We start from the raw sequence: 12,302 nt of genomic DNA, 5'->3' as shown, positions 1-12,302 counted from the left end.
GCAACTGTTACCTGTTTACGGTGGTGGACCGCACCACTCGCTGGCCCAAGGTGATCCCGATGCCAGACGCCTCTACCGACTCCTGTTGCATGGTTAGGTCGCCCGGTTCGGCGTCCCGGCTCACCTCACCAGCGATCGGGGTGCTCTGGGAACAGCTCGCCAACAGGTTGGGGATACAGTTACACTGCACTACGGCCTACCACCCGCAGGCCAATGGACTGGTCGAACGTCTGCACCACCACCTTAAGTCGGCACTCATGGCCCGCCTTACCGGTCCCGACTGGATGGATGAACTGCATCCGCTCCACTCCCAAGGAAGATCTGCAGGCGTCATCAGCGTCTAAGGTGCGTCACTGCCACTACCTCTGGTGAGTTCGTCAACGCACCACACATACCCAGGGGTCACCGCATGAACTACTTCCTCACCTCAGGGCACGCTTGGACTCCTTCGAACCCCCACCGTTACTCAGGCATGGCACCCGCCCGACTCATGCTCCTGGCGAGCTACTTTCCACGGAGTTTGTTTTCGTTTGGCGGGGCCCAACTGCGCCACCTCTGCAGCGACTGTACAAGGGGCTGTACAGGGTTATACAGTGTTCCGGCTCGACGTTCACGCTGGACTTGGGCGGCAGGCATGAGCTGTTTAACATGGACACCTAGATCCCAACTGAGCCTGTGGTCATTGCCCAGCCCAAGAAGCGAGGCCGCCCATCAAAAAAGGATATTGGCGCCGGTTTTGGTGGGGGGGTGGGGGGGCTGTGTGGCAGCTCACCACAAGGCAGACGAACCGGCCCCACTTGTAAGCTACGCGGCGGGGCAGCCAGCCAAAATGGTACCGTTGGGGGTTTCCCTTCCTTCCAGCTTGGGGCTCAGAAACCAGTGCTTGGGGACCACATGATGCCCAGATGACGTCAGCGCCCTCCAGGGCGGTTCTCAGCCAGGTCCGAGCTGGGAATATAAGTGCAGCCCAGCAGCCTGGAATAAACTAGTCTGCTCACTGAGCTCAACCCGTCTGGTTGCGTGTGTTATTACAGGAGCAGTGTAGCCGCCGCTACACATCACTATTTTGTGGAGGTCATTTCTTCTCTTCATAAAACTGCTTTATCACTGAAACCATTGAAGTATCACATGCCTACAGTAGAACCATTCTGCCAAAAAATGCTTTATACTCAGTACAATCTTTAGATCTGAATTTGAAGTACAGAATGAGACATTTGTTGACAGATATGTCCGTGGTTTCATCAACAGTTAACGTGTGAAAATCTGCTGATGCGTCTAGTGGTAGGATCCTGCAATAAGTGCCGGAAATTCCAGCGGATAATGTATTGGATGTGGAGGCTGGTGGGGTGGTAGGTGAGGATGAGGGGGATTCTATTTTGGTTGCATCTGGGGGCAGAGGGGGCCAGGGCAGATGAGTGGGAAATGGAGATGTGGGTGAGGGCTGAATCGATAGTGGTGGAGGGGAAGCCACATTTGTGCAAGAAGGCAGACATTTTGGATGCTCTGGACTGGAAGACCTCATCTTGGAAACAGATGTGGCAGAGACAGAGAAATTGAGAGAAGGGGATTGAATTCTTGCAGGGGGCAGGGTGTGAGGAAGTGTTGTCCAAGTAGTTGTTGGAGTTGAAAGGTTTGTAAAATATGTTGGTGGAAAGCTTGTCTCCCGAGATGGAGACAGAGAGATCAAGGAGGGGAAGAGTATTATTGGAGATGGACCAGGTGAGTTTGAGGTTGGGGTGGAAGTTGGATGCAAAGTAGATGAAGTTGACGAGCTCATCGCAGGTGCATGAGGCAGTCCTGATGTAGTCATCCATACAATGGAGGAAGAGTTGGGAGGGATCTTGCCTGTGTAGGCTTGCAGTATGGATTGCTCCACAAAGCCTACAAACAGGCAGGTGTAGCTGGGACCCATGTGGGTGCCCATGGCTACTCCTTTAATTTGGCAGAAGTGATATGACTTAAAGGAGAAGTTGTTTAGAGTGAGGACAAGTTCTGCCAGGCAGAGGAGGGAGGTGATAGAGGGTGACTGGTCTGGTTTTTGGTCCAGGAAGAGGCAAAGTACTTTCAGACCTTCTGTGTAGGAGTTAGAGGTATAAAGGAATTGGACATGCATCGTGAAGATTTGGCTGTCCAGTTCGGAGAATCTGAAGTCGTTGATGGGTTGGAGGGAATGTGAGGTGTCATGGATGTAAGTGGGGAGGGATTGGACCAGGGAAGAAAGGATAGAGTTACGGTAAAATGAAATGAGTTCGGTGGGGCAGGATCAGGCAGAAACAATGGGTTCACCCAGATGGTTGGTTTTGTGTATTTTTGGTAGGAGGTAGAAATGGGCAGTGCAGGGGTGGGAGAGAACGAGGTTGTTAGCCGTGGAGAGGAGGTGACCAGAGGTGATGAGGTTTGAGATGGTTTTGGAGACAGTGGATTGAAGTTTGGTAGAGGGGTCCCATGGGAGGGATTGACTGCCCTGAGTAAGATAAAGATTAGTGCACCAGACCACAACTATTTATAAGGAGCAGTATTTGTAGAGGGCTTAAAGAATCATCACCGACCCTCATATCCAGCTCGCTGCATCTTTGAGACATGACAATCAAGAAAGAGGAACAGAAGTATAAAAACCAAGACTTCCAGGGTAGGAAACAGATTCCTCCTGCAGCCGGTGAGACTGATGAACAAATCTAGGGCTCCGGAAGGGCCTTGGGCACTGAAGGCTTCCTGATCATATTGGAGGTTTGAATCTGAAGCTCAGATTGTTGATGAATTGAATAGGGTGCCGGGGCTGTGGGAGTGATGGAGGAGAATGGATGGACACTCTGTGGCTCTGAAGGGACTCTCTTTTGCTTCTCTTTCTCTCTTGTAAGTGATGTCAGGCAATACTAATGGTGACTCTCTGTCTGCCTTATGGCAGGCAATTGTTGAAATATATCATGTATGTTACATTTTTAATTTATTATTATGTAGCAATAAAAGGAACCTTGAATCTGTAAATTATTTTTATATACATTTATTGCTGATCACTGTGTACTGAATATATGTCACTTCTGTGTAGCGTGTATTGTGTGCCTGTGTGCGCACACTATGGTCTGGAGACAAGTTGTTTCGACGAGCTTTGTACTCTGTATATGTACAATCAGATGACAATAAACTTGAACTTTCAAGTTTAGTAGATGTGAAGATCTTCCATAAACAATAACATAGAACTACATTGGGAAAGGAATGGAAGTTGGGAGACAAGGTTGACTACCAAGGTCAATATTTGAATATATTCAAAACTATTTACAGTTATGAATAATTTGATTGATACTCTATTTTATCTTCAAATTTGAATATTTCAGCTCATTATAGCCTGGAGTTCTAATAGCCTAGATCAGTGGTTCTCAATCTTTTTCTTTCCACTCACATACCTATACATTAATTATTCCCTATGCCATAGGTACTCTGATTAGTAAGGGATTTCTTAAGGTAGTATGTAGGTGAAAAGAAAAAGTTTGAAAATTACTGTTTTAATCGTACCTAATTGACTCGTTATGTGCATGGTTTCATAACTCCAAAGGCCAATGACAATTTTTCTCAAGCAAAATACTTCAGTAACAATTGGGTCTAGAGCACAGTGATTTTCAACCTTCCCTTCCCACTCACATACCACCTTAAGCAATCCCTTACTAATCACAGAACACCAATGGCATAGGGATTACTTAAAGTGGTACATGAGTGAAAAGAAGGTACTAGGAATAAAAGTCTTCATGACACATCCAGAAATAGTTTAATTAAATGAGTTCAAACTTTACCAGTATGTTTGATGCATGAAAACTTTAATCTTTTGCATATTAGGGAGACGTAATCTTCAAATTTGAAGACAACAGATTTGAATAAGAATAGTAATGTATGAAAATTGTTGAGTAACCTACTATCTTTTTGATGATGTATTATGATGCCCCAAGCTTTGTGCATAGTACCTGAAATTTGAAGAACTTTCGAAAGTACATCTTCTCTCCAGCTTGTGTACTGTAGCTAACTGCACAGACTAAGCTGCAAAAGAAAACGGCACGAGAAAAACAAAATCAATGCCACACTTTATACGATATAACAAATGGGTTTAATTATTTAGGCAATCAGATAAGGCAATCAATTGGATAAGGTGAACCAAAGAATCCCAACTGAAAGAGAATGAGCCAAAAAGCATAATCAAAGAGAAACAAGGTTTAGAGTCTTAAAATTGTGGAAGAGAATGGGAAATTATAAAATGGCTTGAAGTAAACTTACTTAAAGATACATTTATAGTCAGCTCTGCAATAGGTGATTTGACCCACATGTGAACACCAAACAGGTTGTCCAAGTCAAACGAAAACTCTGCGCCTTGTACATGATACATATTCCTTTATTCCCTACATATTCATGTGCCTATTTAAAAGCCTCTTAAATACTACTATTGTAGCTTCCTCCACCATTCCTTTTTTGGCCCATTCCTGGCACCTAAAACCTACTGTGTAAAAAACTTGCCCTGGACATCTCCTTTAAACTTTATCACCCTCTCCTTAAATGCATATCATCTAATATGTGACATTTTTATCCTGGGAGAAAGATTCTGAACATCGACCCAATCAATGACTCCCATCTGTAAAAGGGCTGAATGGCTTGGAGTTTGTCAAATGTGTTCAGAAAAGTTTTCTTAATCAATTTGAAGAGGTACTAATGAGGGAGGATGCAATATTTGATCTCTCATATTTATCTTCCTAATCTAAGTTGAAAGAGACTATTCACATTTACTCTGTCTATACCCTTCATGAAAGGGTAATAAGGGACAAAATTGGAACCCGAGAAGATCAGAGTGGTCATCTATGTGTGGAGCCTCACGAGATGGGAAGATCTTAAACATTTTTTTGCATCAGTATTTACTCAGAACACTGGCATAAGGATGGAAACCCAGTAGTTTGACCTCTCAAAGTGCCACACCTCACACTTCTCCAAATTAAACTCCACCTGGCATTTCTCTTCCCATATCAACAACTGATTTATATCCTTTGTTATCACCATTCACAGCTCCACCAATCTTAATGTCATCTGCCATCTCACAAACCCATGCACCCATTTTTTTATCTAATTAATTTATAAATACATCAGAAACAACAGGGATCCCAATACCAATCCCTGCAGAACACCATTGCTCATGAACTTCAGCCAGAATAACATACTTCCACCACTACCCTCTCTGTGCCTTCTTCGAGCCAATCAATTCTGAATACAGGTAGTCCTCAACTTACAACTTTGTTCCGTTCTGACTGGTTATATCTCAAGATGGACATAGGTTGGAAATTCACTGTATCCAGTTTATCGTTCATCAAATACGACACGGCAGCTACTAAGGCCAGCCCTGCTGTAGATGCTATTTTCCATATATAGAGGCCCCTACTTCCACCCAAAAAGCATGACTTTTATATTAACTTTTTATTTTTATTTAAAAAAAAATTTGGTCGTATGTACAGATGGCTGTAAGTTGCATAGGTTGCAAGTCGGGGACTACCTGCACAAATTAATTTTCGGTGGATCCCATGCATCTTGTATCTTCTGTTTCAGCCTACCTTGTTAAATGCCTTAATAAATTCTTGGCACAAGTATAAATTAAATTACCACACAAGAGATTTTTTAAAATTAAAAGGATAAATATTCACATTTATAGTGAGTGCAAAAAAAGTGATGTATTAATAGTGCATATTTTTGCTGTGCAGACAGTGTGTTCCCGTCATCAACCCCACTCTGTGGGGGGTAGGAATAAACTTCCTTCTTTTTACCCCTATACACCTCATCCCTCTCACCTTAAAACTTTTAGACATCCACCATAAGAAAGTTATTCTTATTACCTATTACATCAATGCATCTCACAACTTTATATTCCTTTATCAGGTCAACATGCAACTCCTTTACTCCAAGGGAAAACAAATGCAGTCTATCCAATCTCTCCTTATATATAAAGCCCTCCAATCTATGCAACATCTTGGTAAATTTCTGCACTCCCTCTGATGCAAACAGTTAATTGCAAAAAAAATGTGGCAACCCGAATTGCACATAATATTCCAAGTGCAGCCTAAAGTTGTAAAAACATCCTAAATCCCAACTCTTATATTCTTGGTCTCATCTAATAAAAGCAAGCATAACATATGCTTTCTTCCTCACTCTATTCACTTAGGTTGCTTCTTCAAGGATTTGTACCCCAAGTCTCTCTGTTCATCAATAGACCCTACCATTTACTCTATATGTCTTGCCCTTATTTGACTTCCCAAAATGCAACCCCTCGCACTTAGGATTAAATTCCATCTGCCATTACTTCACCCAACTCACCAACTGATTTTTATTCGCATGTAGTTTTGGACTTAATTTAAAAAGATCACCAAACTCAATTAAAAATGAGTGAAAATTACTATTAATACAATTTACCACAAAAAAAATTAATATTTGAAATAATTGATACAGTGAGAACTGGGGAACAAAGTGAAATAGATTAAATGGACAAAATGCTTGACTTTTTTCGTTTTCTCACTTATTAGCCCAAAGTTTACATTCAACAAACTAACTGCACTCACCACTAAACACCAGTGCTTCCCAAAAGGATCTAGCAACTTTGGTGTCAATAACTCCCTCTTTTGAACATCTTTAAATGTCATGTGTCTGTTGAAAAGATTACTACCACCCATTAGTAATCTAGCTGCCCAAGTAGCCAATAAAATTATCATATCAACTTAGGAAGAACAAAGATTGCAATTTTTCAACCTTAAATAGAACCCTAAATAAAGTTTCAATCATGCTTACATGATTAATGTAAACCATCAAGCATTCAGGACATTTTAGAATTCCTTACACTGAAATACAGATCATGAAATTGTAATATACAAGAGTGCTTTCCATTTTTTTTAAAATGGTACTAACTAAACTCTTATCAGATTCTTAAATTAATCGATCTTTGGCAAAAGATTATGCCCTTATACTATTTTAACTATTTTTTTCTATACCCTGAACTATTTAACTTATTGTAATGCAACTCTCTCCAATGTTGTTTATTATTGTACTACTTGAGTTGATTTGCCTGGATAGCATGCAAAACAATTTTTTTTTACTGTGTATCAATGACAATAAACAATGTAATTCCAAACCATTTTGTTTGCTTGCGCTGGGGAATACTGCAAACAATTCTTACTATTGAAGAGTTTCATCATTCTCACCAAACTTTACACTTTACACATGCATATGAGTCTTAATCCTTATCAGCATCACCAAATAATCATAATTTTTCTAAAAATATTGATGCTAGTCCAATCAATAAAGAGCAAAATGTTCCACAGTCACAATGAGGTTCAAAAAACAAGCTGAAATTGGACAGACTTCAGAGATGCTGGAAATTTGACGTTTTGAAAATGCACATCAACCACAAAATTGTAAAACAAGGGATAATCTAATGTTGCATCCTGCAATTTCACTATTTAATTTCTGAAAAACTGGAAAATTATAAAAATAATAGCAACAAATAACTTAAACTGCATTTATTACCTTGCTATGTCAGTAAATAAAGGATTAAAATCCCTACAAAATAATTTCTAAACCATCAAACAATATTATGAATGTCTCATTAGTATGACACATCACCTCTAATTCATTACTGAAATTAAACCATACTTTACCATTGGAAATGTCACAATCAAAATCTTAATGTAGATTTTTAAATATTTATTAAAGCAAGAAAGACAGAAGTTTTAAATGCTGTTTAAAGTGTATTTCAGTTCTTATTCTAGTATCACTGGCTACATAGCAGGTAAAGCAAAATGTGAAGTGGAATTGAGCAGACTCTGCCAACTACTTCCAGCCAACTACTAGGAAATGAGACTACTAATTTCCCACTTCTCATCTCTTTTGCCCACCCTAATGGTATATGCCTTGTTTTTACTCTGCATCTTCCACTTCAACACAGTTCATCTTAGATTAGAAGAAAAATATATGCATTAATCCTATGCCATAGATTCATGCTTCAATTTTCAATTAGACTGTGGAGCTGCCACTGGTGTTGACCAGGAGAGCGGAGATACAGCCCTACTCCAAAAGGTTTAACTGCCCCGTCCAAGCACGCGACTCTGTACAGGCATTAAACAGCCCATTAAAGGAGCAGATAGTGCTTTTAAACTAAAATCCTGCAACTACTGGTCTGTGGCTAAGATGGCTTGGCAGTGGTCATGTGAGGTTACAGACTCCTGGGAGCAGCGGTCCAGCACAGAGCACCAGAAATGGATAGAAACAATGTCCGTTGAGAAGGAGAAGAATAGGAGATGACCCTGTAGTATAGTGACCATGCTGGCAGACCAGTGATGGGCTCAGCTGCTGAAGGACCCACTCGTTGCACTTGAAGGAACCACACAGGTTGCGGACTGCTGGAGACTGGCTCATGAGAACCAAATACATGTATCAGAACTGGGATTTGAGAGGGTGCTGAGGGCAAGAAGGGCTCCTGAAGGGCCTTGGGCACTGAAGGCTTTCTGACCATGTCAGAGGTTTGGATCTGGAGCTCGGGTTGCCAATGGATCGAACAGCAGTCTGTGCGCCTGCAGAGGCTGCCGGAGCGCTGGAGAGGAATCCACAGACATTCAGTATTTCTGAAGGGACTCTCTTGGTTCTCTTTCTTTTGTACTGTAAGGGACCCTGGGTGATATGAATGGTAACTCTGCCTTACGATAGGCAGAAGGCAATTTTGTTTAATTTTACATGGCAATAAAGGAATCTGGAATCTTGAAGTCGGTGACTCTAGATTCAAGTTTCTGGTGTCTTCAGTTAGACTAAAGTTTAGAGGTGTTTAAAATAAATTTAAAATATTTAATATTTAAGTAGATCAATTTTGTAGCAAGAGTAATGAATTGACATGAAAATTACACTTGCTTGGAAAGAACATCATTTTTGACCAAAGCACTACAATTAAGCACAAGTGCCATTTTAATGAAAGTGATTTTTTTTAAAAATCACAACTATCATTATCCTTTTAATTTTTGGCAGCAGTATGCAAACTTTGAAATGTTAACATACTCTGAAACCTTTCTGCTCCAAAGCCACATATAGCATATTTGAGTAGAGCATTGCTATAACTTCACTGTTTGGCCTGAATTGCAATTCTTTCAGATACATCATAGAATGTTTCTATAACTCTCGTGATGTAAGTTTAATGCTTTGATGGAACAGTTTTTTTTAAAAAACTCTTTAAAGTTAAAACATACATGTGTGTTCCAATTTCCTTCACTTCATGGTGAATCACATCATCAATACACCGATCGGGTTTAAGTTCAGCAACTGCAGCATTGGAGGCTGACAGGTTTAAACGTTGAGAGCTCGTCTGAAGATCAGCCTAATGTAAAAAGAAACAGTTTTACTGACAATCTTAGGAAATTTTGTTGAATTGGCAGCATTTTAATTTGTAAAATTCAGGACCAGCAAATATCTAAATATCCAAGTTACAGAAATAGAAATTAGGAGACACAGGTTTTCAACTAAAATTTCAAACAGAAAGAACTCTAATCTGAATCACATTCATTCACTTAACATTCTTTTAATATATACTGTAATATATTTAATGATAGGATAGTTAAGAAAACCTATGGGATGGGATCTCAAGAATTGAGATCATGTTGCAACTCTACAAATTTCTGGTGAGACTACATTTGGAGTATTGTGTTCAGTTCTGTCCACCTCAATATAGAACAGGTGTGGAAGCTATGGAGAGGGGGCAGAGGAGATTTACCAGGATGTTGCCCAGATTGGAAAAAAGTTGTAATGCACGTCGAAAGAATCAAAGGCTTGTTGATTCAAACCAAGGCTTTTATTAACTAGAAGAGTGGAGCGTATCGCATGTAGGTCAAGCTGTCCAGGATTTGGGTCTGGCTCGGAGCAACCCTTTAAGACCTGCCAGTAGGCGTGGCTACACTCTCAGCCAATAACCACCATCCTATACCACTATATATACATATACACATTGGTGATAGAATCCATACTATCACATTCACCCCTTCTTTGAGAACTGACCCTGGGGTGAATAGAGGGCTGTAAAAAAAAAAAAGGGGGGGGGAAATTGGTGGGAGGTTAGGGGCTGTAACGGTCGGGAGGCCTGATCGTCCGGTGTGACCACCGTGGTGCTGGGATTGGGGTCGCTGGAGTTGTGTCACTGGCGGGCTTGTTGGGTCCCGCCACCGCTTCGCTCAATTCCCCAATGGCGTTGTCGAAAGGCTGGCCTGAGTTGGTGGGGTGGTGCTGATCCCTCTGTTTGAGCACATGAGCTAGGGGAGAAGGAGTTGGAGGAGGTTGGGTTGGGCACACTGTTGGGTCTGATCCAGCTTGGGCTAGGTCCCTTACCGAGACTGTGTCCTCCTGCCCTTCCAGGTACTCGATGTATGCATAATGCGGGTTTGCATGGAGCAGCATCACTTGGTCAACCAAAGGGTCGTTCTTTGAATACCGGACGTGGTGTTGCAGGAGGACAAGCCCGGGAACCGTGAGCCACACCTGCGTGGTTATTCCTGATTTGGATTTCCTCAGGAAAGAGAACATCCTTTCATGGGGGGTGGCATTGGTCGCGGTGCATAGGAGGGAGCGGATGGAGTCTAGGGCGCTAGTGAGCGGTGCCAGCGAGCGGTGGGAGGCCTTTGAACCGGAGGGCAAGCCTAACCGCTTTCCAGACGGTGACATTCTCTCTTTCGACCTGCCCATTACCGCGTGGGTTATAGTTGGTGGTCCTGCTCGAAGCAATACCACGGTCCAGAAGGTAATTCCGCAGCTCGGTGCTCATAAACGAGGACCCCCGTTCACTGTGGATGTAACTAGGGTACCCAAAGATGCTGCTTCGACTATGGCCTGGGCCTCCTTCTCGACAGAGGAGTGTCGGCTCTCAGGGCCCTAGAGGGTCTTGGAGAAGAAGGCTACCGGCCAGCTGGCCTGGTTCAAAGTGGCCACAAGTGCAAAATCGGATGCATCGCTCTCTACTTGGAATGGAATGGACTCATCGATGGCATTCAGCATTGCAGCAGCGATGTCCGATTTGATGCGGTCGAAGGCCGCTCTGGCTTCGGTTGACAGGGGGAAGGAGGTGGTCTTGATAAATGGCCATGCCTTTTTGGCATAGTGTGGAACCCATTGGGCATACGAAAAGAAACCCAGGCAGTGTCTGAGTGCCTTTTGGGTGTGGGGGGGATGCAAGTCCATAAGGGGATGGATGCAGTCAAGGTCTGGCATTACCACCCTGTTCTCCACCACACAATTGTGAGCCGAGTGGTCCGGAAGACACACTTGCTAAAATTGTAGGTTAAGTTCAGCCGAATCGCAGTCTGAAAAAATTTCTTGACGTTGGCATCATGGTCCTGCGTGTCATGGCTGCAGATGGTGACATTGACCAGATACGGGAAAATAGCTGTAGCCCATCTGGTCTACCATCCGGTCCATTTCCCACTGGAAAACCGCGACACCATTCGTGACCCCAAAGGCTACCCTGAGGAATTGATACAGCTGCCCATTTGCTTCGAAGGCTACGAAAAGTCAGTCTTCTCGGCAGATCGGGAGCTGGTGATAGGCCGAACGTATCAATGGTGGAGAACACACAGTATTGGGTGATCTGATTCATCACATCCGTAATCTGTGGGAGGGGGAACGCATCCAGAAGGGTGAAGCGGTTGATTGTCTGGCTGTAGTCAACCACCATCTGCAGCTTCTCCCCGTTTTTAACTACCACCACCACCTGGGTCCTCTAGGGACTTGAGCTGGGTTCAATAATGCCCTTGTCCAGCAGTCTGCGCACCTCGCTTCTGATTAATTTCCTGTCTTCATAACTATATTGCCATCTTTTGGTGGCTACTGGTTTCCAGCCAGGGGTGAGGTTTGCAAAGAGTGCTGGAGGAGCGACCTGGAGGGTGGAGAGGCTACAAGTGGGTCGCCAGGGCGGATGCCTTGAGCTGTCGCTGGCAGGAGGCCTCTGGGGTGGAGTGGTTACACACAGAGAGTGGGGCATGGGGCCCCCCCATAGTGCAGGGAAACAGTTCAGAACTGGCACTGAAAACCCAGTCCCAGCAATAAGGGAGCACACAGTTGGGGGAGGACTAATAGTTTAAAATCGGTAAATGTGATGCCCTGGACTTTCAGGGTCACCACACAATACCCCTTTACCCCAGCTGAGTGTTACCTGGTCACCAATGAAATCGTCTGGTCAGTGGGGAGAATAACCAGTCCGCAACGGTGGGCCAGGTCTGGATGGATAAAACTCTTGGTTGACCCCGTGTCAAATAAGCAATTGGTAT

At 43.1% G+C, this 12,302-nt stretch overlaps 1 protein-coding gene across 6 annotated transcripts in view; it reads right to left on the bottom strand.

Annotated features, from left to right (window-relative positions):
- The window catches only part of trappc13 (trafficking protein particle complex subunit 13), an 81,363-nt gene that overhangs the window by 37,240 nt on the left and 31,821 nt on the right, over positions 1 to 12,302 (bottom strand). For all 6 annotated transcript variants that reach the window (XM_069924512.1, XM_069924513.1, XM_069924514.1 and 3 more), the window contains 2 exons: positions 9,243 to 9,370; positions 3,954 to 4,026 (listed from right to left, as the gene is read on the bottom strand). In XM_069924512.1, the coding sequence (XP_069780613.1) occupies positions 3,954 to 4,026; positions 9,243 to 9,370 (201 nt within the window). The remainder of the gene's footprint in view (positions 1 to 3,953; positions 4,027 to 9,242; positions 9,371 to 12,302) is intronic.

Source organism: Narcine bancroftii, chromosome 3 (assembly GCF_036971445.1).
Source record: "Narcine bancroftii isolate sNarBan1 chromosome 3, sNarBan1.hap1, whole genome shotgun sequence".
Classification (NCBI taxonomy): Eukaryota; Metazoa; Chordata; class Chondrichthyes; order Torpediniformes; family Narcinidae; genus Narcine; species Narcine bancroftii.
This window is presented reverse-complemented; position numbering and strand designations above follow the sequence as displayed.